A 27,810-nucleotide genomic window follows, 5' to 3' on the forward strand; every position below is an offset into this window, starting at 1 on the left:
TTTATTGCATTAATTTTTTTCTGCAATAACTTGATTCATAAAGTTAATACCATCAACCCTTGACATTCACAGGGGTTAGGGGAACAAGATGCCCATGAAAGTAAACATTTGTGAATAAAGTGAGGGAGTGAGAGCAGTGTGCACTTGCACACCCCATCTCCCTTCCAAAGCCTCAAACTATCTGAGGCACTGGAAGGCCAGGGGAACACACATTTGTGGCACCCTCTTTCCCTTCCAAGGCTTCAGGGAGTTCCGGAGAGCTCTCTGAAGCCTTGGAACAGTGGGAAGGAGGGTGTGTTTGCTTTCCCCAAACCCCTTCCCAAGGCAAGAAAGCTGTTTTTCCTCGGGCAGCTCTCCATCACAGAAAAGGGTGGGGGATTATTTCCCCCAAACCCCTTCCCAAGGCAAGATTGATGTCTTTCCCCAGGCAGCTCCCTGTCCTGGAAAAGGGTGAGGGATTATTTTCCCCAAACTCCTTCCCAAGGCAGAGAGCTGCTTGGGGAAAGAAACAGCTCTCCATCCTGGAAAGGGGCGGGATTGGTGCACTCACCCTTCCTGACTTCTCCCTCCTGGGTTTTCTCCTTCCCCAGGGGAAAAGCCCAGGAGGGATGAGGAGGAGTGTGTGCGCAGTGGCCTTGACCTCATGAATACTCAAAACCACGAGCATCAAATCCGCAAATGTCGAGGGACGACTGTATACTGTTTCCGTAGCAGAATTAAACTAAGTGGTGATCTCTGAAATACAAGAGGTTTCTTTGCCTTGCTAGACCACCAAATGCACTTCATAAATAAAGTTTGCCTTATTACAGTAGAGTCTCAATTGTCTGACATAAACGGGCGGGCTGATAGATAGCCAAAAATGTCGGATAATCCGTAGGGTCCAAAAAAAGTCTTGAAATCACTATGATTTGCAAGTGTATTGAAGTTTTACTGCAGTAACAGTAAAAGTAACGTTGCAGTAATGTTACAGTAACAACACTGTAATGCATAAACAGTCCTCCGACAATGTAAAGAAATCACTGATCAACATTGTGATGTACAGTACGTACTGTATAAACAGTTCAGTCCTCTGAAAATGTAAAGAAATCACTGAGCAGCGATGTCGGATAATCCGGAATGTCGGATTATTGAAGGTCGGATAATCAAGACTCTACTGTATAGCTAGATTCAAGAAGCTGTTCTTGTGGTGACTGATATTGCCACACTTTTGCTTTCAAGGGGCATTTAGGAATATGAGTATATTGCTATTTACTTTATAATCTTGGTAGATGAAGGGAATACTGTTGATGTAATATAACTTGATTCATTAAGGCCTTTGACAAAGTCCCCTATGATTGAAGAGTGTCTTCCCTCCCACCCCCACTTTCTTTTCAAAAATTAGGAATTACAGAAGCACTGTTCCAATACTACCAGAATGAATGTAAAGACATAAAACGTGTGTGGCTTTCCACGGGAGTAGATCACTTCAACTTTTCTTCTGGAGACAAAGGTTGGGGTTGTGGTTACAGGAATTTTCAAATGCTGCTTTCTTCGCTCTTCAGAAATAGTGTCTATAAAGAGTGCTTAAAAGGTTTGTATTTTGCTACTGAAATGTATTGCCAATGTCACATTTGCCAGACAATACTTTCTGATAGTGTATTCTGTTGTTGACCTATTTTGCATACTCATTTTGATCTCTGTATAATGTGAGTTGAAAATTCATGATAAGCAGGTATAAAAAGCATCTAAGAGTTTTCCCCCTCATAGGTAAAAAATGTTGTAGGGCTTAATTGTCCAGCTTTGTTAAGTTATAAATCATATGATGCTATTGAACCAAATATAAGGCAGCAGTTGAGCAGAACATTTTCATTTCAAGGACTAATGTGACAATAGTTGTTGTTGCTGTTGTGTGCCTTCATGTTGTGTTGTAACAACACAACGTGCTTTCAGGCAGGGACATAGGCGTATGCTGGATTCAGCACTTGACAAAAAGAGTATGATTCAGGAGAAAGAATGTATCTGAGGAGAGATGGGATTCGTCTTCTGGCTCAGCTTTTCTGTGCTTGGATTCTCCTCTTCCTATAGAAAGTGGGCAGTGCTGAAGATGAGAACTGCTCCTCTGCTAGAACATCTTTCCTCATCTCCCTGCTTGTAGGGTGGGTGGAGGCAAAACAGTTGGTCAGTGATCCTAGGATGTTGTTTGGCTGTATACCAGTACATTATGCAGTTCTTCACTCCAGTTTGAATGTTATGGATTAAAAAAGCAGTGACATCATGTCTTCTCAGTCAATGTATTGGGATTGGCTCTACTGATTTCATCAGTTTATACAAGATATTTTGAGGAGCAGCTGCCATCATCTGATCACTGGGTACAGAAAATCTCTTCCAAAGACTATGCCTTTATTCAAAAACTGCCCAAATGCAGTTTTTCTACATTACCAAGAAATAGGTTTCTGTTAGTTTTACATTCTGACAACATCTCAAGGCACAGTGTTCAGAGGCATGTGATGTTCCATTAATGGCACTCATAAGAATGACAAAATTCAACCCTTTTGAAGCACTTCATGCTTGATCACTTTAGGAGAAGTTAATGATTGCAGCTTGTTTTATCCTGAAATGATTGTAATGATTGCCACAATTAGATCTCTTTAATAGCTATTGATCCTTTAGAAGTGGGCTTCACAAATGTTTTTGGTGTAGGAGGTTTTCACTAATCGCTTTCCATCCCTGAGGTTACTGATCTCTGTTTGTTTGTTTGTTTGTTTAGAGAACTCATCAATTCCTTGTATTCCAAAAATTCAGTCATTGATTGAAGAAGCCTGGAAGGAAGGTTTTGATCCCCAAGGAGCATCTCATTTCAACGGCAAATTACAGGGTACTAGGGCATGGATAGGAGCATGTGAAATTTATTCACTGTTAACTTCTCTCAGGCTAAAGTAAGTGTGATCTTTTAGAGGAAATAGTGGTATTCAGCAAAGTAGCTGTCCGGAAACTTCTTTCTCATTCTTGCAATCCTTGATATATTTTTTTTAAAAAGAAGCAGAAACAATACTGCTCTATACTTGTTCATCAGTTCTGCATGTGGAGAATATCTCCTATTGACAGTAGCAAAATTCTTACTTGTGAATGCATACTTTCATTTAAAAAGAGCTACATTTTAATTCAGAGAGGACAATAATTGAAATTTAAAACTAGTAAAAACAATTTAGCAGACAGATTGAAATAGACAGAATAATTGTTCTGAAAGATGGCCTCAAGAGACAAGATTACTTGGGTTTTGGCTTTCTGGTAGTAGAAGCACTAAGGATTTGAACTAAGAGAAGTCTTTTTGTGACTGCAGTCAGCCCTTCACGTCCGTGGCATTGATATTTGCAGATTTAGTTATTTACAGATTTGACTAATATGTTCTCTCTAGGATTGTCTAAGTCCTCCAGCTTGACTGTATGATCAACGTCCACCAGCTTTTGCACTGGAGAATCTAAAGATTCCTAGAAAGAAGGCTCCTGTAGGCATTTGTAGATCTTCCAGTGCAATTGTATGGTCAACTTCCAACAGATGTTGACTACAGACTTGTGGTAGAGGATCTAAAGATTCCTAGAGAGGTGTTCTCTCAGGTTAAAAAAATCCAGTTTTGTTATTTGCAGCTTTTCCACTTTCATGGGGGTCATGACATAACCTACAATTCTGAAATAATATTTCCATGAACTATCTTGCAGGTGTCAAATCATTGACTTTCACCAGTCAACTGGCCCCTCAGGAACACACCCTCGTTTGTTTGAGTGGGTATTGAATTATTATTCCTCGGAAAAGGAAAACAATGCAAAAGTAGTGTGTTCCTCCCGGCCACCAATCTACCTCCAGCACCAAGGTTGGTACAGCTGCCTACCTTCTTGCTCTTTTACAAAATATACCTGGATTTAAGGTTGCATTACTGTTCTATATCCATTTCCTTGATGTGTACTGTGCAATAATATATCATTACAAGAGACGTGAAGAATATAATCCTTAGGTGTGGTTGTAGGCATTAGTGTAGACGCTTGATTTGGAATTCTCCATAGAGCAGTTAGGCCAGCTGTCTTATTTCAGTAAGAGTGGTTTACACTTAATTTGGTTGTGACATCTTATATCCAGGTGATCAACAAGTGTCGTGCTGTTGAAAATAGCTTAAAGTGTCCATTGCTGAATACAATCATGTAAGAATGAAAGTCAAGTAGTTGTGGGTATAGTAAGTATGGTGGAATACTAATGTGTTACCTTTTGCTACCCATTTCCTTGGAGTGGATATTGAAAATAATGCCTTTTTATAGGGGAATCATCTTTTATAGTAATAGCTAACTATCTGATGGCTTTTTCTCCAATATGTCCACACTACACTTTGCTTATAAGTGATGTCTTCTGGGCAATTTAAATTTCTCAAGAACATGTTGTCTTAACTGTTTGTTTTTTGTTGGAGACAGAAAACAGTAACACAAAATTAGTTTACACTATGCTCTTGTTCCTTATAAAAAAGTGGAATTGAAGCTGCCAGTTGCCCTCTTAAAACCATGAACAGCTTTAGACCCAGCTACTGTACTTGAAAAGCCGCCTATTCCCACGTGAATCTCCTAAACCAGTGGTGGTGAACCTTTTAGAGACCGAGTGCCCAAACTACAACCCAAAACCCACTTATTTATTGCAAAGTGCCACATCCCTCTGGATTTCTAATGACAAACTCTAGTGAAGTCTGTGTTGGGACGATGGTGCGTGTGCCCACAGAGAGGGCTCTGAGTGCCACCTCTGGCACGCGTGCCATAGGTTCGCCATCGCTGTCCTAAACCTTTTAGATACATTGGTGAAGGCCTCTTCCATGTACTGCAGCCTTCTGAGGAACTGCTGGTGGCAAAGGGGAACTCCCTGGCCTGAAAGATGAGGGTTTCTTACGTTGTTTTTTATTTTATTTTTATTCATGTCTAAAGACATATTTTTTTCAATAGAATTTTGAGTCTACCACTAATTGAATTGTAGGTTTTGTTTTTTAATTCTAACTTGTCTGGATTTGACTTTATGCTGTTTTAATTCCTTGTGTTGATGCACCACTGTATTTTATTTGGTTGTAAAATGTGGTCTCTTTGTTAGCTTTTATTTTTTGAAGAAAATTTAGTTACAGTGGTCCCTTTCCTTATGCGGGGGATCTGTTCTGGACACACACACACACCATGTGAAATGGGGTTTGTGCCTGCGGCGGCGCTCCATTACTTTTTCTGGTGCGGCTTCAACCGTATTCGTGCCTGCATATGACGTGGGTGCACTGTATAAATTTATCACCATTGAATAGTCATACTAAAACAGAATTGTTTGACCAAGGGGCTGTAGTTGGGGGTGGAGTCGGGGTGTAGCGTCTACACAACACATGCCCCATCTCCACTCCCAGGGCAGCGCCACAGTGCAGTGTCACGGCGCTCCTCTGATGCTGCCACATGACGCAGCGCCAAATGAGCGCCATAAAGCTGCAGCACTGCGGCTATTGTGTCCTTTGCAGGGCACAAAGGAACTGCTTTTTGCAGCTCCTTTTTGCACCCTGCAAAGGTCAGATAGATGCTCCTGCGTGTTGTTGCCACAGCCCCAGTATGCCTGCAAAAGGGGCAGCTAGAAGCCACCCCTTTGGGCTGTCTGCACAGCCCCCAAGATAATAAAAAGGGATGCAGTAATTTTGGGCTTCATTAAGAGATTTATGGTCAAAGTGCCACAGAAAAATGCATTCCTTCTCTGACAAAATTTGTGCTGTTTTTATTTTGCATGTGTGTTTAAATTAGGCCATAGTCGTACTATTATTGGAATAGAAGAAAGGAAGAACAAAAGCTTGTGTCTACTAATATTTGATCCAGGCACTGTCTCACAAGAGATGCAAAAACTCTTGAAAGGCATTGATGGAAACAGTCTCCGATTACTTCGAAGATTTGTTGGAGGCTTAAAACATAAACAGTACCAAATAGTTGCCATAGATGGTGTGCTGTCAGTGGAGGAGAAAACTGTAAGTATGCCAGAAAATAATAGCCTGACTAAATAGTGTGAATAAAAATAATACTACATTGTAACTCCCCTTGTTTTCCATTTACAAGGCACGCAGGAAGGCTTCTCAACTTTTCACAGCTCAGAGGATTCCTTGAAATCAAACATTCTGAAGAATGCCAGTGGAAAAATATGTTGCAGGAGAGATGTCTGGTGTGTTCGCATAAGCTCTTGAACAATGTACATACTATCTTTTTAATTATTTCATAATAAATGCTGGGGGGAAAGTCTCTTAGTGTGATTTCTCACTGATATTAGATTAAGAAAAGTAGCATCAACATGTCCTTAATTACCAAGGTATGGTATGCAACTTCCAACCATATGAGGAACCAGTTTTTCACCCCCAGGGACCACACCAGGCATGTTTTTCTGAATGTGTTTTTAAAAAACAAACCAGAAATATCCAGTTCACTTCTGGTTGTTTTGAATGAACATTGTCCTGTTTTAGAACAGTACAACTGCTCCTAGGCCTCATCTGCACTGCAGAAATAATCCAGGTTGATATCATTTTAACTGCCCTGGCTCAATGCTATGGAATTTTGGGAATTGTAATTTTGTGAGACATTTAGCCCTTTCTGTTCGAGAACTCTGGTGCCACAACGAACTGCATTTCTCAGAATTCCATAGCACTGAATCATGATAGTTAAAATGATGTGTTACCTGAAAAGCTGGGTCCCAGAAGGGCACCCACAAATAATATTTAATAGTGGAATTAAGACAGCTCAATCAAAAGTAAGCCTTGCTTGGGGAAATGTTCAGCTTGGGATCTTACTCTTTGTATATCAATTCCAAACCTCACAGAACTCCAGAGGCAATTCCAAATAAGGTTTCTAAGTTTTATTAGTAGACTAATCAACACACACAAGAACTAACAAAACAAAGGCAGGAGAAAGTAAAGAATTGTAGGCTTGGCTGATGGAAATACTATATTGATTGTGATGCATAGCTCCACTTGAGGCGTGTCTGGAATAGAGATGACTCAGCCACAAGGGCAAGTAGGGCAGCCAGCTTACAGAGGAATCTAGGAGAAGTTGGATAGAGGTTCTGTCCTGCTCCAAAGTACACCAAATTGCTAGTGCTAAAGTCGGGATTATGCCAGTTCTGATCGTGAGAGATCCCATCATAGCTTGAGTGCCTCGAGCATTTCCCAGGCTGGGCTATCTGGTTCAATCTGGCATAGCTTCCAGTGCTGGGGAGCCCATTTGGGCTACTTGCCTAAAATATCTCTTCTGATTGTAAATTGATATCAAGGTGACAGAGATGATGGAGACCTGTTTCTTGGTTTACAACCTAAGCCTTTGAGAATGGAAAAAATCAGCTTCTCTATCAAGATTATTTTCATTCAGGGCATTCCAGATGGAACTGGCAGATAGCCAAAACTGTACTGGTGTTACAAGCTAGCCACAGAGGCACTGTCGGCCCACCCCTGGTATATGTGAAGGATAGCAGGCTAAGATGCTTCGTTTGTTTCAGAAGGGGGAACTATTCCTGCTAAAATACTATGAACCCGTTAAGCATATTTTCCCCCTAACTCACCGGCTGTTCAGACTGGCAGGAAAGGCTGGCCTGGGGGCAGAGTCAGGCATCCATATATCCCCCAAGCCAGTGTGATATTGCATGCCATCACAGCACTCTTCTGGTGCTGTATCCGCATGACACAGCGCCAAAGTAGCATCGTAAAGCTGCAACACTGTCAGCTATGTCACCCTTTCCAGGGCGCAAGAAGGAGCTGCTTTTTACGGCTCCTTTTTTGCACCCTGGAAGAGCCAGATCAGGGCCACGGCATGCAGTTGCTGCGGCCCCGATCTGGTGATGATGGCAGCAGCTACAGGCCACCCCTCAGACTTCTGCACCATAACTGAGTCCAACTACATACTAAATAGCCAGCGGTGTGAGTATTTTTTTTTAATTATTTTTTTTAATGAAAATGAGGATTCACTCAACAGTGAACTGTTTCCAGTTGCTAGGGTAAGAGAGAGCACTGGCATCCCAGTCATGGTCATTATTACTTAGAGCATTTTTAACCCACTCTCCCAGAGACTATAACAAACAATTACTTAAACAATTCCCTGCCCTCAGGGTTCCCGTCCCAATCTTGTGAGGGGCCATTTTCAATTTCTGATGTTTCCAGGATAACTTTTAATGACATTCTCCTTTCCTCATGATGTTTTGATAACTTGTCATCCATCCAGACCTACAGTCCTGTTAGTTTTATAGTATACAAGCTGAAGTTTTTTAAAGGAAGAAGATTAAGGAGTAGGGCTGTTTTTCCAGTGATAATAAACAGTGGAAACACTCCCATGCTTTCATGAGCAATCAACTCTCAAATATTATGAGTCACACATATCTTGGTCCACACATACACACACCAAGTCTGTTGAAAAGGTTGCAGCCCTTGTACTGGGGCTAGGTACTGAGCAGGTGCTCTACTGTATTACCCTCACAGCCCATCAGACACCTTAGGTCATAAATTGACAGATGAGACTGAGCCTTTAGCAATACACCATACATAGTGTGCACTGGGCAAGGAAAGGATGGGTGTTGTTGTGGCTGTGGTGCACAAGTCAAGCATGTTAATAAGTACCTGTCTTCTACGTTTTATTGAAGGACATGTTTTAGCCATCCACTCAAATGTAAAAGCTGTCCAGAATCTGCATGTTTCTGCAGATTCTGGACAGACTTTACATGTGTACAATTGTTTATAATTGGGATGTGGCCTGTGTACCAACAACTGATGGTCCGGAGTATACACTATACCTTGACTCTTGCTCTTTGTTACAAGGTGTATCTCATAAAAAGGTATATCTTGACAATGATGGACTATGTTCTACAGCAGCCGTTACTGTTGACACTTCCCTTTTTCATTCACTGTTCATGGCTCCAGAACATTTTCTTCCCAGCTGCTTTAGCTCTGTTAAATTTTTGATATGTTTACAAGGAGACATAATCCGTGTTAATAGTCACCCCCAAACATTTTCCAGCTACTGCCCCCTTTCATTTTGGGTGACAACCCTAGTGCCCTCCCCCCTCCCCCCATGCATATTTCTTGATATTAGATCTACTCTTCTACTGCAAATTTAAAACAACCAATCTCAGTTGCTGCTTTCCTTTGTGCCTGGTCACTCTGGCAGCAGCCACCGAGCAGCTGGGTGAGCAGCAACTGAGAAGCCTCTCACCCATGCCACGCCTCCAGCAAAGACTAGTGAGGACAAGAGCTTCTTGGTTTCTGCCCAGTTACCTGCTTGGCCATTGCTCCCAAGACAACTAAGTGCAAAGGGAAATGCTTTGGCCTGGCAAGGAAGGATTCTTAATCCTTTGGGGCAGAGAGGGGTGCAACTGGTGTGTGTGTGTGTGTGTAGGGGATTTACAGAGACCACATACTTTGGACTGGGCACTGGAACAGATGGGGAAAGGGAGAGACTTTAACTACAGGAGTCGCTCCAAGATGAAGGACGCTTTCCAAGAATCAAGCCCAGATGCTCCCTCCCTCTCCTTTCCCAGGGATATGTCTTCCCCCACACAACTTTAAGTGCCCCCCCCAAAAAAAAACCATTGTTTCTTCTGTTACCTCTTCTCTCAGCCTATCCAGTATAAGAAAACAGGAACAGCAGTGCAGCTCCAACTTGCCACCCAAGTCCCAGCAAATCTCACAAAGCTTGAGCAAATTTGAAAGCAGCTTTTTGCTACCACTTCTCCCCCACTGCCACGTGTTTGTAACTGCTTGCTCCAGTCAGTCTGTCCCAAAATGGTGCCACTCTGAGCCACAGATGCAATGTCCTGTGCCCAAGCCTCGCAGGTTTCCTAGCCGCTGCCACCAGTGCAGCTAAGCAAGTGAGCTTGTGTTGGCAGGCAAAGCGCAGGAAACACCAACACAAATGATCAGTGAGGCTACTTTATGGTTTTAAGGAGACCTGAAAAGTTTCATGCAACCCTCATCCCCATCATGGTCTTAAAGGCTGCTCATTCTGCTTGTCTTTCTTGCACGGCAATATTTGCACAGAAGCTCCCCCCCCCCCCCCCGCTATCTCCTTTCCCCCTCACTGTCCTCCTGGATCTTTCCACTGGCCCCCAATACTTTGGGAATCACTGATCTAATAGCTTAGATACCTTCAGAAGCTATGTCAACTCCATTTCTTAGTAGATATAAAAGCTGCTTGAGAGTTCATTTTGCCCAATAGCTGTGCTTGGCTATCATTAAAACTTAATTTTGATGTTTTGCTTCTAGCTAAAATGATAGACTACATCTAGCTGTTTTGGGTTTTTTACAAAAAGAATCGCTGTCTCTCAACCATCCTTGTGAACTGATGTTGTTAAAAGTAGACAGTACATTAGTACATCCCATCCCTGTTGTCTTGGCCTTTTAGGCCCTTAGTTTCAGTCAGCCATTTGGGACTGGAGGGAAAAGAGCAGGGAGTGTTGTGCCCAAGGTTAAGGTGAAAGCTGGAGCAAAGCATTTGCTGGGGCTTCATATCAAAGTTCTGTGATAACTTACAAAGATAGCATTGTTTATAGTTAGGAAATGGGGTGTGTAATTGAAGGCAATTGATGTAGTCCGTATGTAATCCAATTTTTACTCTACACTCACCCTGCTTCATTTGCAGTTTTACATTTCCTGTCTGAAATCACATCCTGTGCTACTGTTTCTTTTGACTTTTCTTACACACACTTGCACACCTATATTAAAGAAGAAATGACACTATATTTGGATAGTGCTAAGGGGTTGCAATCTGAAAGTGCAGCCTTTGTGCAGATCATGTATCCTGTACCAGCATGATGAAAAGGAAACCTGAGACAATGCTTGAGTCTCAGTGTTGCCATGTTATTTTGCCTCCTCTTAGTGAAGGCAGGAAAGAAGTGAGTCACAGATGAACAAGGATGATTGAAATGCTAAACCTGTGTATTTCCCTGGTGTATTTTGTATAATCAAAAACATCTTACAGCAAGTGGGAAAGTAGTTCATTGAAAGACTACACATTTTGGAATGTGAAGATAGGCAGTAACGATGTACCAGATCCTGTATGATCTTGGATGCTAAGCAGCATCAGCCCTGGTTAGTACTTGGATAGGAGACCACAAATGAATACCAGGTGCTGTAGGCTATATATCAGAGGAAGTAACTGATAAAACCATGTCTGAATATTCCTTGCCTAAGAAAAGACTATAAAATCCATAGGGTCATCCTAAATTGACAGGCAACTTGAAGGCACACACTAACAGGATTGATCAGGAAAAGCAGAAATGCTGAAGTCCAGCTCATTAACAGTAACTGGAGGAACAGAGCCTTATCTTCCCTCGTTGCTAAGATGCTCTACCCTCTTTTAGCACTGGAGCTGTTTAGCAAGTCAAAGATTAGATGACCTTGAACAGTGGAGCTGTCCAACAAGGAGTGCCAAGATACACAGGTCTTGCTTCATACACATTAAACTTCAACTAAGCAGCTTTATGAACTATATTGCAGTTCCAACCCATCCCAGATAAGACTCTAATCCAGAGCCTGTGAGGCGTCTTAATGCCAATCTCACATATAGGGCTATGGAAGAGCTACTAGAGAGGCATGTCCCATCTAGCTCTCATAAGTTTCCAGTGGGGCTCACCTGGCTTAACAACAGTACGTGTGAAAAGGATCTAGGAGTCCTAGTAGACCACAAGTTGAACTTGAGTCGATAGTGTGATACAGCAGCTAAAAAGGCAATTCTAGGCTGCATCAATAGAAGTATAGTGTCTAGATCAAGGGTATTAATAGTACCACTCTATGCTCCTTTGATCAGGACTCACCTGGAATACTGTATCCAGTTCTGGGCACCACAATTCAAAAAGGATGTTGAGAAACTGGAGCACATCCAGAGGAGGGCGATGAAAATGGTGAAAGGCCTGGAAACCATGAGCTATGAGGAGAGACTTAGGGAGTTAGCTATGTTTAGCCTGGAGAAGAAGTTAAGAGGTGATATGATAGCCCTGTTTAAATATTTGAAGGGATGCCATATTGAGGAGGGAGCAAGCTTGTTTTTTGCTGCTCCAGAGAACAGGACCTGGAACAATGGATGCAAGCCACAGGAAAATACATTCCACCTCAATATTAGGAGGAACTTCCTGACAGTAAGAGATGTTCAACAGTGGAACACACTCCCTCGGAGAGTGGTGCAGTCTCCTTCTTTTGAGGTTTTAAAATAGAGGCTGGCCTGCCATCTGCTAGGGGTGCTTTAATTGTAGGTTCTTGCATGGTGGGAACTCTTCCAACTCTATGATTCTGTGATATCTGTACTTGGGCATGGGGGCCCGTCTTGGTGGTTTATGCTTAGAGCAGAGATGGAGGCAGAAGGATGATGCTGTCATGTAAAAGACACAACAAACTTGCTTTCTGTTGCTCCAGAGGGGAGGATTCAAACAAACAGGTAATAACTATAACTGGAAATTCCAGTTAAGCAGTAGGAAAGACTTGTTGACAGATAAGTTATTTGTCAGTGGAACAGATTGTCTTGGAAGGTAACAGGTTCTCCTTTGTTGCAGGTGTTAAGAAAATGGCTGAACAGACATCTATTTGGGAAGCTGTAGCTATAGATCCTCCATAGACAGGGTGTGTGGGACTAGATGACTTTTGAGTCCCCCTGTCAGTTCTATTATTTTGCTTAGCAAAGGCAGCAGCCCTAGGAAGAGTGGTGGAGGAGAAATCTGTTCTGTAATGTTTTCTGAAAAGTCCCAAAAGAGATGGAGTCTCTTACATGGCTCTAGCAATCAGTGTCCCAAAGCAGCATGGGGCAGTATGATAAACACCACCTTACAAGTGCTGTGAACCTAAATGGAACAGTTCTGGAATTTATTTAATTTAGTTTTTTGCTGCTCCAGAGACTAGGACCCAGAGCAATGGATGCAAGCTACAGCAAAAGAGATTCCACCTCAACATTAGGAAGAACTTCCTGACAGTAAGGACTGTTTGACAGTGGGACAAACTCCCTCAGAGTGTAGTGGAATCTCCTTCCTTGGAGGTCTTTAAACAGAGGCTGGATGGCCATCTGTTGGGGATGCTTTGATTTGGATTTCCTGCATGGCAGAATGGGATTGGACTTGATGGCCCTTGTGGTCTCTTCCAACTCTACGTTTCTATGATTCTATAATTCTCTTAGTTCAGCTGGAACTCAAGAAGAAGACAGAGCTGGACAAATCTTTCAGAACAATAAAATAACAGATTGGTGGAAGTCCATATAATCAATATCAATATCACTGTGTTTAGAAGCAAGATCACGATGCTACTAGTCAAGTTGATATTTCATTTGGTACCTGACATAGCTATACAACCTATTGTACAGGAGCACAAGTGCTATTCCCATGGGCATCTGGTGGGCTACTACATGAAAAGAAGCATAGTCTAGTTGGGGCCTTCATTTGCTCTAGATCAACTGCTCCTATGATGTTTTTTCTCCACTGAGGTTTAAACCAATAGTCTGGATCATCTGAAAGTTAAGAGCTAAAACTCTGAGGCAACTGTAATTTAATTAAAAGGAATAAGAAGAATTCAAATATATGGCCTTGTTAGTCTGTAGAATTACTATGTAGAGAGATCTTGTAGCACCTTTGAGACTGAGGCCCACAACACATTGCAGAAAAAAACAGTTTGAGACCATTTTAACTGCCCTGGCTCAATGCTAGGGAATTTTAGGAACTGTAGTTTTGTGAGATAGCCTTCTCTGTCAGAGCTTTGGTGTCACAATAAACTGCAGTTCCCAGGATTCCCTAGCACTGAGCCAGGGGAGTTAAAGTGGTGTCAAATTGGATTATTTCTGCAGTGTGTTTTGGATCTGACTGAAAGAAAGAAGTTGGCAGCATGAGCTTTTGTAGACTTAAGTCTCTCCAAATTCATCTGAACAAGTAGATTTAGGGGCTCAACAGACAGCCCAAAGGAGGGGCTTCCCTTTCCTTGCTGGATCAGGGCTGTGGCAACTGAAAGCTGAGGTCCCAATCCGGTACTTTGCTGTGCTAAAAAGAATAGCAAAATGCTGGTCCTTTTAGTGCCAGCAAAAAGGCGTGGCTGCAGCTTTTCGGCACTCTTTTGGCATAGCATGTCTAAACACTGCGGCAAAGGAGTGGTATGATGCCCCTGCCATGTGGTCGGATGTAAAGGGTGATGCCAGCATTGTGGTGGCATTGGGCATACGGACATCATGTCCCCTTCTTCCCTGAGGCCGGCGTTAAACGCCGGTCTGTTTAGCCCCTTAAGTCTATGAAAGCTCATACTGCCAATTCTTTCTTTTAGTTAGTCTAAAAGGTGCTACAAGATCTCTCTACATATAAACAGGAATAATAGTTGTTCCATTGCTGCCAATTCTTAGTCGTCACACAGGTCTCCTCTGACATTTCTCCTAGTTACAAATTTAAGTAGCCTCCTTTTTAACTGTTTTTCTTTGATTTGGCAGTAGAGCAGTCCCTCTTTTCCTTCCCATTTTATTTGCCATGCTGTACAGTACTAGGAGTGGAGGGCCTCTACCCAGGAGCGGAAATGAGGTCAATACAATGACTACATCTCATCACCGTTCTGGTCACTCTCAGTGATGACTATCTGCAAGTCTCCTTTGTTAATGGGTGTACTCTGAATAATGTTAAGTTAGAAAATTAGGATGCCAAATGGCCCAGAGAGCTCCCATGAACAAAGGAAATCCCCTTTGCTTGCTGAGCTTAGCCAGAATAGAGGGGGACAAAGTTGGCATGTTTATCCTGTCCTTTGCATGTAAATAATATGTGTTTTGCAATTGCATTAAGAGGGCTGATATAATATGCACATCATATGATAACAATCAATGTGTTTTCACATAATACACCTGTCTTCCTGCTCCTTTGTGGGCATCCATAAAACATGTACACCTTGTATGTAAAGACACTAACAGGCCCTGGTCAGCAACTGGTTGTGGGTGAGGAAGAAGGGGAGGAACATGGCACAATGAACCAGATTAACATTTTTCCAGATGACTCAAAAGCTGCCAAACCAAGTATATTTAATAGCAAAATAGTGCATCCCAGCTTGTTTGGACACATTTCAAATACATGAAAGATACAGCCAAAGCTTCAAGATTGGACTAATAACAGAATATAGCATTAAAGTTACTGTTTTCTAGCCAACATGAAAAAAAGAAATACTACAGAGGCATCAGTTTCTTTAAACTTGAGAAAACGTCTAGTTTCATTGGAAAATTCCAAAGCAGTTTTCAAGCTTGTAAATTCCCTCCCTGCAAATGAGAGGAAACAATTTCTTGCCCAAGGAATGTCAGCATGGAAACTTGGACAGTCAGAATGCAAGAATGTATGACATACACTTAACCCGTTTCGATGATTTAAAGTAAGGCAGTTGGAAATGTGGGCACACAGTAAACTTGAACCACCAAAAAACAGGGATGTATCCCATACACATAACCTTATGCAATGCAGTTACCAGGTATACCCCTAACTGTGTCCAATACAAGCATCAGGCCTTCTTGAAGGATTTAAGGGAAAGAGGCTGTGTACTGTGCTTACAGAAAGCATTGATATATATATGCCAGTGGTCAGCAAACTGTGCCCTGTAAGAGATTTTGGGCTTCATCTGCCAGAGTCCCAGGCTATTGGCCAACATGGCTGAGGCCTAAAATATCTTAAAGGGCAGAGTTTGGAGACTACCGGTCTGGCTTGTCAAAGCGTAGTGCAGTGGTCCCCAAACTGTGCTTTTGGCCTCCATCTCCCAGAAGCCTCAGCCACGTCGGCCAATAGCCTGGGATTCTGGGCAATGAAGTCCAAGAAAGAAACGTCCCTTGAAGAGCTGCGACTGGGGACCAGGGATGCATGGCTTTGCCCCCTGGAGCCTCAGTCCTTCTTGGAGGCCTCGCGGGGCGAGTGCAGGATGGGGCGGTAGACGGCGAACTTGCTGGCGTAGAGGGAGAGGGCCCACTTGGGGACGGTGACGAAGCCCGGGATGAGGAGGCGGAAGAGGGGGGCCATGCTGGGCATGGCTTCGGAGAGGAGCTCCCGGACGGAGAGGTAGTGGAAGACCTCCCTGCCGTCGACGTCCTTGAAGCGGTAGCGGCGGGCCAGCTCCGGGGTGAGCAGGACTTTGCCCGAGTGGCGGAGGACGCCCGGGTCGGAGGCCAGGGCCACCACGCACTTCCCGCTCACTTCGGGGGACTCCCCGATGGCGCCCAGCTTCTCCCGCAGCTTCCTGAAAAGCGGGGAGCCCTCGGAGGGGTCCTTCTGGGCGGTCTCCTCGAGGGCCTCGGTGCGGACCAGGCCTGGCCAGAGGGAGACGGAGGCGACGCCGAAGGGCCGCAGCTCCACGGCCGTGTCGGCGGCTAGGCGGTCGCAGGCGGCCTTCCCGACGCCGTAGGCGACGCCGAACATGTAGCGCAGGCCCCCGGGCGAGGAGATGACCACCATCAGCCCCCTGCCGGCGGGGGCCATGAGGCGGGCGGCGTGGGCGGCGCAGAGGTAGTGCCCGCGGAGCCCGGCGCCGTTGACCTGGTCCCAGAGGGCGGCGGGCGAGGCGCTCTCCCAGAAGGGCCTGCCGGCCTCGGCCGTGAGGGCGCCCACGCCGGAGAAGGCGTTGTTCACCAGCACGTCCAGCCGCCCGCCCTGCTCCGCCCGCACGCGCTCGAACAGCGCCGCCACCTCCGCCTCCTTCGACGAGTCGCACGACACCGGCACGCACTTCCCGCCCCGCGCCCGCACCTCCGCCGCCGCCGCCTCCAGCGCCTCCCGGTTCCGCCCCGTGATGTAGACCGTGGCCCCCGCCGACGAGAGCTGCAGCGCGATGCCCTTCCCGATGCCCCGGGAGGCGCCCGTCACCACGCACACGCGCCCCGCCAAGGGACCCTCGCCGCCCGCCATGGCCCCGGAGGAGAGAAGGGAGCGAGGCGTCTCCTGGCCCCGAGCTCCTCGGACGCAGGGTTTAAAGGCTGCCTCCGCCCCCAACGCTCCCCGCCCCCCCGAGAGAGAGAGAGAAAGGCCCGCCCCTGAGGCCTAGCGCCGCCTGGAGCCCCGCCCACGGAGGGAAAAACACACTCAAACACAAAACGGAAACACGCATGCGCAGTATGCCTTTTAGTTGGTCATGGAGGACAGACGCTGAGGAGGGAGCCGGAAGTGGGGCGGGGCCTCAAGAGAAGCAGTGGGAGGGCGGGTCACGTGAGAGGGGGCAGGGCCAGAAGCCAAGATGGGGTTAAAAAGGCGGGAGAGCCATCTCTGGAGCGAAGATCTAGAAAGTCTAGAGCGGGAGTTCTGGAGACTGCTAGAGCTATTACTGGAGGAAGGAGCTTTTTCGTAGATTTAGGAAAGTCTAGAGGCACACCTGGAGTTGTGCAACCTGAAGCGAGAAGCCTTTTTCAAACCCTCTCTATAAAAGCCAATGGTCCCCAAACTCTGTTGTATAAGAAGCCCCTCAGCCCACGATGGCCAATAGAATGGGATTCTGGGGAGAACGGGGAAGGGTTTAGGTTTAAGGAAATGTAGGGAAACGTTTTATTGGTTAATGTTTGTTTGTTTTAATAAGTAAATGTGTTTGCTTTTGGTTTTTATAATTAATATAATATAAGGGAAATGAACAAATTAAACCAAGCACTCTACAATTAGAGGAGAAGTAGAAATAGTGACTGAGGAAGAAGAATGGAGGAGGGTTTAAATGTAAGGGTTTAATGAATGGAGTGAAAGTGTGGGAAGACACTTTATTAATGTTTCTTTGCTTGTCTTAAATAATAAATAAATGTTTGTTTTTGTTTTTATAATAAATATAATGGAAATCAGCAAATTAAACAAAGCACATTTTTATTTATTAATGTTTGTTTGTTTTTTAAATAAGTAAATAAGGATTTAGAAATGTCCCTAGGCCTGAGGAAAATCTTTTTAAGATTCTGGGCCAAACTAATATAATATTTTATATTTTATATAATATGATATAATATTTTATATACATTTTTATATAAAATATGATTATAATATAGTATTTCAATAAATAAATCTTGTAAAGGTTCTGGTCCAAACTATACGCCCTGATGAGGCCTGACTCTGACTCTGAGGGGATTTGTCGGAGTAGGCCTGGCAAGGCTTGGACCGGGCGCTAGGCCGCGTTGCCATGGCGACCTCGCCGTTGCTGCTGCTGCTGCCACCGTTGGCCTCGTTGCTATGGCGATCCCTGGGCCTCCATCCTCTCCTCCTCCTTGTCCGGCCGCGATGGCTGACGAGGAATCGGAGCGCGAGAGTGTCCGCACGGGCGAGTCGAGGGAGCCGGTGGAGGAGCTGGAGCAGGACCTGAGCCAGCTCTCCTTGGAGGAGCTCGCCGCCTTGGTGGAGGAGACCAGGTCGGCCATCGGCCCCTCAGCAGAGGAAAAGGCCTCCGTCCCAAGAAACGAAACCTTGGGGGCTCAGAGGCCCCTGTGGAATTCTGGGAAAGCGGAGCGGGACCCACAGTAGACTCAAAGTCCCAGAATTCCATAGCCTTTGAGCCAGTTAGACTCAAAGCTAGGCTCTGGACCCCACGACACACTCCAACTCCCAGAATTCCATAGCCTTTGAGCCAGTTAGACTCAAAGCTAGGCTCTGGACCCCACGACACACTCCAACTCCCAGAATTCCATAGCCTTTGAGCCAGTTAGACTCAAAGCTAGGCTCTGGACCCCACGACACACTCCAACTCCCAGAATTCCATAGCCTTTGAGCCAGTTAGACTCAAAGCTAGGCTCTGGACCCCACGACACACTCCAACTCCCAGAATTCCATAGCCTTTGAGCCAGTTAGACTCAAAGCTAGGCTCTGGACCCCACGAGACACTCCAACTCCCAGAATTCCATAGCCTTTGAGCCAGTTAGACTCAAAGCTAGGCTCTGGACCCCACGACACATTCCAGCTCCCAGAATTCCATAGCCTTTGAGCCAGACAACAAGTTAAAGCGGGACCAAACCGGGTTATTTCTCCATTGTGGATGCATGATAAACTGTTTTGAGGCTGCTTTCACTGCCTTGGTTCAGCGCTAGGGAACCCTGGGAACTGTAATTTGTTTTGTCACCTGAGTTCTTTCTGACAGAGAAGGCTCAGTGCCTCACAAACACACCACAGTTCCCAGAATCCCCTAGCTTTAAGCCAGGGCAATTAAAGCGGTTTATTATTTCTGCCTTTTGTGGCAGATTTTTTGGGGGGTGGGTGGGTGGGGAAGTGGGCTATAAATCAATGTAATGTGCAGTGGGTTGTTGTTATCCTTGGCTGGGGTTTGGTTCCAGGACATTCCATGGATACAAAAATCCCTGGACGCTCAAGTCCCATTAAATCCAGTGGCATATCTAAATGGTGTCCCTTATATAAAATGCAAAACCAAGGCTTGCTTTTTGGAATTTATACTGTTTAAATCTATTTTCAAGCTGTGGATGCTAGAATCGGTGGATAAAGAAATCTGTGGATAAGGAGGGCCAAGTGTCACCTAATCCTTGTTGCGCCTGTAGTTTTAGCAGGTGAACTGATGGATTTGCTCCCCTCATCCTTAATCTCCCCTCAGGCGCAGCAATGCCATCCTCAAGCTCCAGATGGACATGTTTGAGAAACATGTCAACCGACTGGAGTCCCAGAAAATGGCCACAGAAAGGCACGGCTCTTCGGTGGACCTGGGACAAGCGCCATACGTAAGTCGCTTAAAGAAACACAGACATATGTAAACATTTATAGGAAGAAGAAAAATTCTAGAAACAGACACAATAACACAAAACAAAAAACTTTGCACATATTCTCCAGTGGCTAATTTGTCAAAATGTCCAAAATATCCCTCTCTTGGCCGCTCCTTATTACCTACATCTACCTGTATTCTGCAATAGTAAACTGCATTCCTTTTGTTAACTGATCTCCCTTCATAGATACTTTTTTAAAAACACAAAAGGCAACAATACCATGATTACTTAATTATTAAACCCTACTACACCGACATGGGCACAGTTTTGATGGACATGTATATTTTGCTCTCTCCGTCTTCCTCAGTGCTGTGGACCTGACTCATGAACACATGTACTGCATACATGCTCATGTTTAAGTCCTGAAATTTTAGTAAAAAATTAACCCCAAATTAAAATCCAGAGAATCAAACGCTGGTCTCCAGAGTCCTAGTCCAACACTCAGACCATTAAACCACATCCTCTCAGTTATACCTGCTGGGATTTTGTAAGCTGTTTGGTGTCGTTCTCCCTCTGCTTCATCCTTTAGATCCTTAGTTAAATTTGGAGAACGAGAAACCCAGGCAGGCTGATGGCAAATGCTAAAGTCGCCATTGCTGCATCACAACACTTGTGGGTCCTGCTCTAGGCTTATGCGTAACTTGATGCTTTCCTCTTGAGCTTCAGGGACGAGGCAGGCGCAAGTCTAAGTCCCGCATCCCAACAGAGCGCCCCGTCTGCCTGACCATGGAGCAGAAATGTGACCTGGTCCAGAGGGAACTGGAGGAGACCAAAGAGGAGATGCGGCGGATGAAGGAGAGCTCAGAGAGGACCATGCAGAACCTCCAGGTAGAGTTGTCTGTGTATATTGGGATGCAAAGTGGCCTTTAGTTAGAGTGTATGCCTCCACTGAGCTGTGTATTCTGCCATCTTCACCAGTCGGAGGGATTTGCTGCCAGCAGGGCAAATCCAGTAAAAGTGACCAAGGGGTCAGGGCGGCATTTCAGGCCCACCTGGCATTGCTTCAGATAAGGTTGGCTCTCTGCTACTAATAAGGCTACAGTATGACTGAAAGGGAGGCTCATTTAATCAAGGTTGTCAACAAAGGAAGCAGGAAATATTAAGAGGCTGGAAGAACATTACACCATTGGGCTTTCCCCCAAATTTGGCTGTGGGACACGGTCATGGACACTTCTCAGGCTTCAAACTGTCCTGTGGTTACAGGCCAGCATTACAGGCAGCATTTCAAAGACTACCTTCTGCAGAAAAGCAGCACTGAGGCTGCTGTTCTTGGGATGGGAGTCTTTGGGTTGTTCTTTCCCACTTTTGTTTAAATGAAATAAATGGCTTATGATGATGTGGAGGCGCTAGAACCTTTATGAAATGGCTTCTTTCTGGATACTTAAACTGGGAGCAAGTCACTTCCCATACAAGATATGGGATAGTGGCTTATATGGTCTGAGAGGGAAACCTTTTCTCTTTCTTTCTTTCTTTCTTTCTTTCTTTCTTTCTTTTTCTTCCTCCTTTTCCCCAGATAACTTTTTGTAATTTTCCTTCTTAAAAGGTATTAATAATTTGAGCCCCTGAGAGTACCATCCGCTCACACAGGCTCTCCAGAGTGGAATTCAGGCAGCCCACATGCTCAATAATTAAATGTCCCCCTCAGGCTCCCTGCTCTAATGAAAATGGCTAGGTTTGAATTGCTTTTTTGGACAGAGAGTGTCAAATTTCTATACATCTGACCAGTAGCTCCATCAATCAGCTCATCCCCTTGGGAGCAAGGAGTCCAGCAACACAGTGTCATTACCTTCCCCTATGGCTTTTCTGCTGCTGCTCTCAATTGCTTTTTAAACTTCCCAACTACAGTATGGGTTTGTTCTGTCTTTCTCTGGGCACCTTGTCTCTGGAAAGCATGGTTCTGGGCCACTCCAAAGAGAATAAACAAAACGTCATGTGTCTCTACTTCCAGTATGATTTCCACTCTGCAGGCAGTCCTAGAGGAAGCAGACATTCGTGGAATGGATATTAAGAAAGCTGCTGCAGACTTTGAAAAAGAGATAATCAAAACCATCACTAAGAAAAAAGGGAGTGTCATCGCTTCCAATAAGGTGCTGCAATACATGGAAGACAAGATGCGCAAGAGGGTTAGTGGTGATCTTTTCTTGTTTAATCCATCCTTCTAATTCTGCTCCCATAAACTATATGTTAAATAAGCAATCTGATAAGATTTGGGGTGGTGTTTCATATCAGTTCATCTCACTTGCAATATTCCTGGTCTTCTATATGGGTTCTAGTTCTACCAAGTTAGCCAGGAACCAAGTGCAGCAAAGCACATTTATTTTTTATTTTCTTTGTTCATTTATTAGAGTATTTATACCCCGTCCTCCAGCCAAAAAAGCTCCCAAAGCAGCTTGCAAACATTAATTGGACAGTTCCCTGCCTTCAGGTTTACCATCTAAATTTGTGGCCCACGCATATTTATGAGGTATGGGTTTCCTCAGCGTCCGGAAATGAGAACAAGAGGGATTCCATAGTTGTGGCATTTAAGACTCCCCTCTTCATAGGTACAAGAGTGAGGCCAGAGCCAAGGTGACACAAATCCCTGTTGTAGCTGGCAGGGACATCTTGTTTGGAGAGACTTGCCTCAGCCTAGGCAAAGAAAGTCTTCCTCCTAAACATATAGATAACACGGTCCCAGAAGCCAAACTTCAGCAGTAAGGCTGGGAAAGAAATCAGGAAGCTTTCTTTTTCACAGGATGCCCTGAAAGAGAAATTCCGCTTGAAAAACGATTCCCTCAAAGTCCAGGTGAAGAAAATGCAGACGCAGCTGAAGCAGGTACCTGACTTTGGTGTCCCTTTCCTGAAAATGCAGCCTGACAGATCTCATCCCAAGGCAAAGAAGTCTCACCCAGCTGTGCTCTTGCTTGGTGTGACGGTGTTCCATGTTACTGGCCTCTAATTAAGACTATCTCCCTAACAAGAAGCCAGTGGCGCACTGACATTAAAGCATTAGGAGTCCTACTCGGGCAGAGGGCAGCTCTTGCTCAGCACATATTCCTGGGTGAGGGCAGGGAGTGAGCCAAGCCTTGCGTCCTTCACTCAAGGTTTCCACTTGACATGTCCTGTTCTGAGTGGATATTCCTCACCTACTGCAAATGAGCATTTGCCTTTGGGGAACAAAACTAACCCACCCATCCAAATCTTCTTTACTGTTATCCCAGCTTGGATTCAGTTTCTACAATGTGTATCACCAGTTTGCAAAGCAGGATTGCAGCCTTTAGACCTGTCACCATATGCCAGGGAGAGCTATGGCTGTTCTCATGATGTGCGTTGTCTGACATTAGCCTACAGAGGTCTTAAGCTGAGCAGCAGCATGCAATGCAGACCACGGACAATTAAACGCTCCCTGGGCTCTGGTCACTGGCTTGTTTGCTAAAGGCCTCAGTTCTACCTAGCTTTCAGATCAGCAACTGTTGCTCTTCTTGGTTGATCTGCAGAAAGAGGAGCTGGGGGAGGCCCTTCATGAGGTAGATTTTCAACAGCTGAAGATTGAGAATGCTCAGTTCCTGGAGAAGATTGATGAAAGGAACCAGGAATTGCTGCAGCTGAAGATGATGGTGGGCAGCACGCAGCAGGCCCTCAACTTCTACAAAGTAAGTGCAAAGTCCACATCCTTCTCTGTCCCATGGCCCCACAGCCGTGGCTTAAGAGGGTTGCTGGAGGGAATGAGACTACAACCCTGACCCGACTCCTGCTGCCTTCCAGCCCACATCTGCATCACACTCTGACCCAGGTTGCATCTGCATTGCTGAAATAATGCAGTTTGACACCACTTTAACTGCCAAGAAGGCAAAATAACTCACAAAATCAGAAATCCCAGGAGTCTATAGCATTGAGCCATGGTAGTTAAAGCAGTATGATACTTCATTATTTCTGCAGTCCAGCTCCAGTGCCCTGCTCTACTCTGAAGCAAGAAGAGCCCTTCCAAGTTGAGAGAAGTAATAATCCCACTATATTCTGTGCCAGTCAGGCCTCATCTGGAGTACTGCAGTAATGGAACCTCATTTTAAGAAGGATATAGACAAGATGGAGTGATTTCAGGAAAGGGTAACAAAAATGATATGAGGTATGGAGAACAAAACATGAGGAAAGGTTGAGGGAGCTGGTCAGATTCAGCCTAGCGAAGAGAAGACAAGGGTGACAAGGCTGTATGACTCCTTCCCTGTGTGAACTGTGGTACAAAATATTTTAAATGAATGAATGTTCTGAAGGACCTGTTTACAGAGGAAATGTAGTCAGCATATAGTGGAGAGAAATAAAGAGTGATGGGATCAGAGCAGCTTGCAGGAAGGATGCAGGAGGAAGTGAAAACTGCCATCTGGACATAATCATACAATCCACACTCTTCAGAGTCCCAGCCTTCCCACACAAGCAGCTCACCCTCCAGTGGGATGGCAGCTTTGACTGAATGTGGAAGGCAGACGGAGCCTCTGTCAGTTTGGGGAAATGGATGGCCCTGGAGGAAATGTACAGCTTATTCTAGGAGGATGTTGCACTCCTGAGACAGTAGGCACGCAGATTGGAGAGGGTGCTTGTGGATCTGTTCCTGTTCCAAAATGCTCAGGCAGCAGCAGCAGGCGGGAAAGCCTTTCTCCAACTTCACCTGATCATCTATGCTCTTTCCTGGAGAACCTGCCTCTTCCTGCATTCATTTATACTCTAGCCACTTCCCCTCCATGGGGCCACCATCAAAGCCTCTGTGGCTCCGCAGGGTGTCTGTCAGGTTTTGTGGTGTCCGAAAGCACTGGCTCATGTGAAGACCAGTCTTTCCTCAGCTTTTCTGGTTCCCTGGGCTACGTTGCTTGGCATCTGAGTATTGACTCTGGAGTCTCCTCCATTTACCTGAACCTGCTCCAGAGTATCATCACTCTGCTTTCCAGGAGCCTTCCCTCCCTCCACCATCAGATGTTTAACGTGGATTGCAGTGGGGAATGAAAGAGAGACTATGAAATGAAAGCACTTCTAGACAGACACGAAAATGCTTGTTTCAGCAGAGCTTGTAAAGATAAAAGCCTTTAAATGTGCTTTGCTCTACAGGTGCTTTAACAGGTGCTCTTACAGTGTTTACATCATTGGGGCCTTGATCATTTTCATTTAAAAAAACCCAGTTATTCTATTGTTTATCACTTTTAAAAACCATGAGCACCTTAAGTGAGTCATCCTGTAATGAACAAAGGCGCGTTACAGACGGCCCAGAAGGGGCAGTCTTGCACCGCTGCTGATTGCTGCGTCCGGGAATAGCAGCATCCAAACCGTGTGGTTCCCAGATGCAGCAAAGAAGGAGCACGAAAATCGTGCTCCTTCCTGGGCCCCGGAAGAGACGCTGCGAGGCGCTAGTCGCGCACTCGCGGCGTCACTTCTGGAGTGTGATGTGTGGACGCAGAGCGTCTGCTACGTCAAAATGGCGGCGCCCATCTGTATGTGGCACCGCCATTTTGATGTCATTACGCGCGAGGGGCAAGGCGCATCAGGAAGCACCGCCCCTCGCACGTAATGACAGTGTGATGACGGCGCCTCATGGGCCCGTCTGTAACGCGCCAAAGTGATTATTCTGTTGGCTGAACAAGAAGTGCAGCAAGCAGAATGGACTCTCCCAAAGCCCAAAGGTGTAAAAAAGAATTCCTGGAAATAGTGGAAAGGGAAGAAAGAATCCCTGGAATAATTCAGTGGGGTGTCTGTCAGCACACCCCAAATTTTAACTCCATCTGCTCACAAGTTGCCAGCTGTATGTCTGGCCAACCTGATGCAGCTGAGCAAAATAAGTCTGGACGCTGCTTCAGAGGGATGCCACCACTTGAGTGCCCCTTCTGTGCCAGTGAACACTGGCCTCCCTCCCTGCCCTGCCCCTCTCCTCATCTTTTTCCCCTCCATCTGAGCCATGTTGTTATCTTTTAGGAGAAACTGCAAAGTGCCACCGCCATGGCCGACTGCTTGTCAAAGGACATCGCCCAGAGAAAGGAGTCCCTGGGCAGAATTGACCGTGAATTAATCCTTGCTGAGGCGGTAAGGATGGCACAGCTGGGCAGAGGGTACAGGGATGGGAAGGCACCCTTACAACCCTTGTAACCACATCAGGGGGCAGCTGCTGGCTTCAGTGTCAAGTGGGAGGTTTAGGGGCAAATCCACTAATTCACACCACTGGGTGTGACAGTTCTCTTAACACACAACCGGGGCTCTCAGCTCCCATCAGCCCCAGCCTGCATGGTCCGTGTGGACACTGGGAGCTGTAGCCCAACAGAACAGAGGAGACGGTGTGTTCTGTTCCTCTCCTGTAAGAAAGGAAGAGGCAGCTATACTTTTCAAGTCCACCTGTATTGGATTTTCAGCCGCATCTGCATGGGCGCCATGGGAGTAAGAGCGGGGTGACTTACATTGCCATAGGCATCCCCTCTCCACGCCTCTGCTGACTCCTTTACAGTGACCTGGGATTTTGGGGATTCCTGAGCCAAAGCCTTCCATTAGTGGGGAAAGAAATCAAAATGGTAAGAGGTGCTTGAATGGCGTGAGAGCCAGGCCAGGGTTGCTTGCTAAGGGATGAATGAACAGCTTGCTGCACTGACTGGAAATACGGTACTAAGATGTGGAACATGCTGTCCTCTGCCTTGCTTATTTTCAGGAGTATAAATTGATATCGAGTCAGCAAAATGTAGCTTGTCCCCCCCCCCAAAAAAAACTGGAATTTTATAAAATGGGGCTTTTTTCTCAGACCTCTAAGAGGCCTCTGGGAATAACGGCTTTGTGTGCAAATGGGACACAGGCCCCCATCCCACTCTTGTGAGTTTTTAAAAAAAGAAACTGGAAAGCTTTTGTGTTTTTAACTGTTTTTATGTACTTCTGAGTCAACCCCAACTTATGACAACCCTATCACAGGGATTTCTTGGCAAGATTTATTTAGGGGGGATTTGCCATTGCCTTCCTCCGAGGCTGAGATGGTCCAAATTGACCCAGATCACTCACTGGCTTCCATGGCCAAACCCCCCAGAATCCTTGGGAATTTCCATCCAGAAAAGGTACTTTTCCAAGCTCTGCCTTTTCTGCCTGAATCCCCACTTCCCCAACCCACCCTTGAATCCATAGTGGAAGGTGGGGGGGAGAAACAATTCTTTCTTCTCAAGGGTCCCTCTTTCCATTTCCTTGCCAGGAGCGGGCCAAGGCTGAGGCCCTGAACAAAAAGCTACGGAAGCAGCTGGCCGAAAACAAAGTGCCTCCAGTCCTCGACTATGTCCATGAGACGATGGCTCTCCAAAAGCTCGAAGGAGAAATCAAAATCTGGGAGAGGAAGGTGGAGATCGCAGAGGTAGGGCTGTGTCAGCATCAGGCCAGGCTCTGGCATGGAGGCAGCCTTGAAACTTGGCTGCCTTCTGCGAGGCCTGTCTCTGGGCCCAGGGAGCTACCTTGTTCCAAGGGAGACCCTTGACCCAGCCACCTCTGGACCGGATTCTCAGCACTCCCGAGAAAAGGCCTTCCTGCCCTGCAGGAAATGCTGCTTGAGCCAGGCTTTATCCTATTTAAAAGCCCCCTAGCAGTGTGGTGATAATGGGGGACCCAGTAAAAAGCCAAGAGCAGCCTCATTGTGAAAGGCTACAAGGGGAAGCTGTCATTTCATGTTGAGTTTATTCCTCCTTTCATCTCTTACATTGTACAGCTGACCTTACAGACCTATCGCAGTGCTTGTCACAGGGCAAAGATGCCCAGGAAACAGCTGTATGAGTTCTTTCCTGAGGAACAGACCAGCACCCAGGTTCAAGAGGACCTCCGACAAAGAGAGCGTTTGCCGAGAATCCCGCAGCCTGGCCACTGAAGAGCACTCCAGCGTGACTCGCACTGAGCTTCAGGTGGCCTCCCTTTCCATTAAGACATTTGCCCTAGGGTCCCCCAAACTCCCTGGGAATGTGTATGTGTGAAGAGTTACTTTATTATAAGAATAATATCTGTTTCCTTCAATGGAGTATGGTGGTATCATTAGGGTCAGGGTTGGTGCCTAAGGAGGGTTTGTAGTTTAGTTACTGCAAAGGAATTTCCAGGAAAAAGCAAGCAAAGAGGCTCACAAAGGCGGAGTTGCCCAAGGACAACTAGTCTGGGC

The 27,810-nt window shown here is 45.6% G+C and overlaps 3 protein-coding genes across 13 annotated transcripts in view; 2 read left to right on the forward strand and 1 right to left on the reverse strand.

Annotated features, from left to right (window-relative positions):
• The window catches only part of LOC149311177 (zinc finger-containing ubiquitin peptidase 1-like), a 26,646-nt gene extending 20,389 nt beyond the window's left edge, over nt 1-6,257 (forward strand). For 5 of the 7 annotated variants that reach the window (XM_089530516.1, XM_089530514.1, XM_089530513.1 and 2 more), the window contains 5 exons: nt 1,382-1,570; nt 2,747-2,915; nt 3,696-3,847; nt 5,772-5,989; nt 6,078-6,257. In XM_089530516.1, coding sequence (XP_089386642.1) covers nt 1,382-1,570; nt 2,747-2,915; nt 3,696-3,847; nt 5,772-5,989; nt 6,078-6,125 — 776 coding nt within the window. In that variant the 3' untranslated portion in view covers nt 6,126-6,257. The other 2 variants (XM_089530518.1, XM_089530519.1) reach the window with 2 other exon arrangements.
• A 9,496-nt stretch (nt 6,258-15,753) lies between these two features.
• On the reverse strand, nt 15,754-16,976 carry DHRS1 (dehydrogenase/reductase 1). Its single transcript, XM_089530526.1, has one exon. The coding sequence runs from the start codon at nt 16,867-16,869 to the stop codon at nt 15,853-15,855; it is 1,017 nt and encodes a 338-aa protein (XP_089386652.1). The 5' UTR covers nt 16,870-16,976; the 3' UTR covers nt 15,754-15,852.
• An 84-nt stretch (nt 16,977-17,060) lies between these two features.
• Nucleotides 17,061-27,671, forward strand: LOC149311179 (cilia- and flagella-associated protein 263-like). 5 transcript variants are annotated; one of them, XM_089530520.1, is made up of 10 exons: nt 17,061-17,661; nt 18,005-18,335; nt 19,523-19,646; nt 20,355-20,516; nt 21,656-21,811; nt 22,423-22,503; nt 23,165-23,320; nt 25,623-25,730; nt 26,869-27,024; nt 27,373-27,671. In XM_089530520.1, the coding sequence occupies exons 2-10, from the start codon at nt 18,160-18,162 to the stop codon at nt 27,526-27,528; spliced, it is 1,275 nt and encodes a 424-aa protein (XP_089386646.1). In that variant the 5' UTR covers nt 17,061-17,661; nt 18,005-18,159; the 3' UTR covers nt 27,529-27,671. The 5 variants fall into 5 exon arrangements, with proteins under 5 accessions (XP_089386646.1, XP_089386648.1, XP_089386649.1 ...); XM_089530522.1 differs by having other exon boundaries at nt 17,061-17,486; XM_089530523.1 differs by lacking the exon at nt 22,423-22,503.
• Nucleotides 27,672-27,810: the final 139 nt, after the last annotated feature.

The sequence above is a fragment of the Sceloporus occidentalis genome, unplaced genomic scaffold, assembly GCF_023333645.1.
Source record: "Sceloporus occidentalis isolate IW3139 unplaced genomic scaffold, rSceOcc1.0.p SCAF_6, whole genome shotgun sequence".
In the NCBI taxonomy this organism is placed as follows: domain Eukaryota; kingdom Metazoa; phylum Chordata; class Lepidosauria; order Squamata; family Phrynosomatidae; genus Sceloporus; species Sceloporus occidentalis.

What these genes read in the sequence shown, in the direction of transcription:
- LOC149311179 (XM_089530520.1), top strand. Translation starts at nt 18,160, where the DNA reads ATGGCGATCCCTGGGCCTCCATCCTCTCCTCCTCCTTGTCCGGCCGCG. An exon ending in ACCTGGGACAAGCGCCATAC is followed by an intron (nt 19,647 to 20,354) that starts GTAAGTCGCTTA and finishes CTTGAGCTTCAG; the next exon opens with GGACGAGGCAGGCGCAAGTC. An exon ending in AAGACAAGATGCGCAAGAGG is followed by an intron (nt 21,812 to 22,422) that starts GTTAGTGGTGAT and finishes TCTTTTTCACAG; the next exon opens with GATGCCCTGAAAGAGAAATT.
- DHRS1 (XM_089530526.1), bottom strand. Translation starts at nt 16,869, where the DNA reads ATGGCGGGCGGCGAGGGTCCCTTGGCGGGGCGCGTGTGCGTGGTGACG.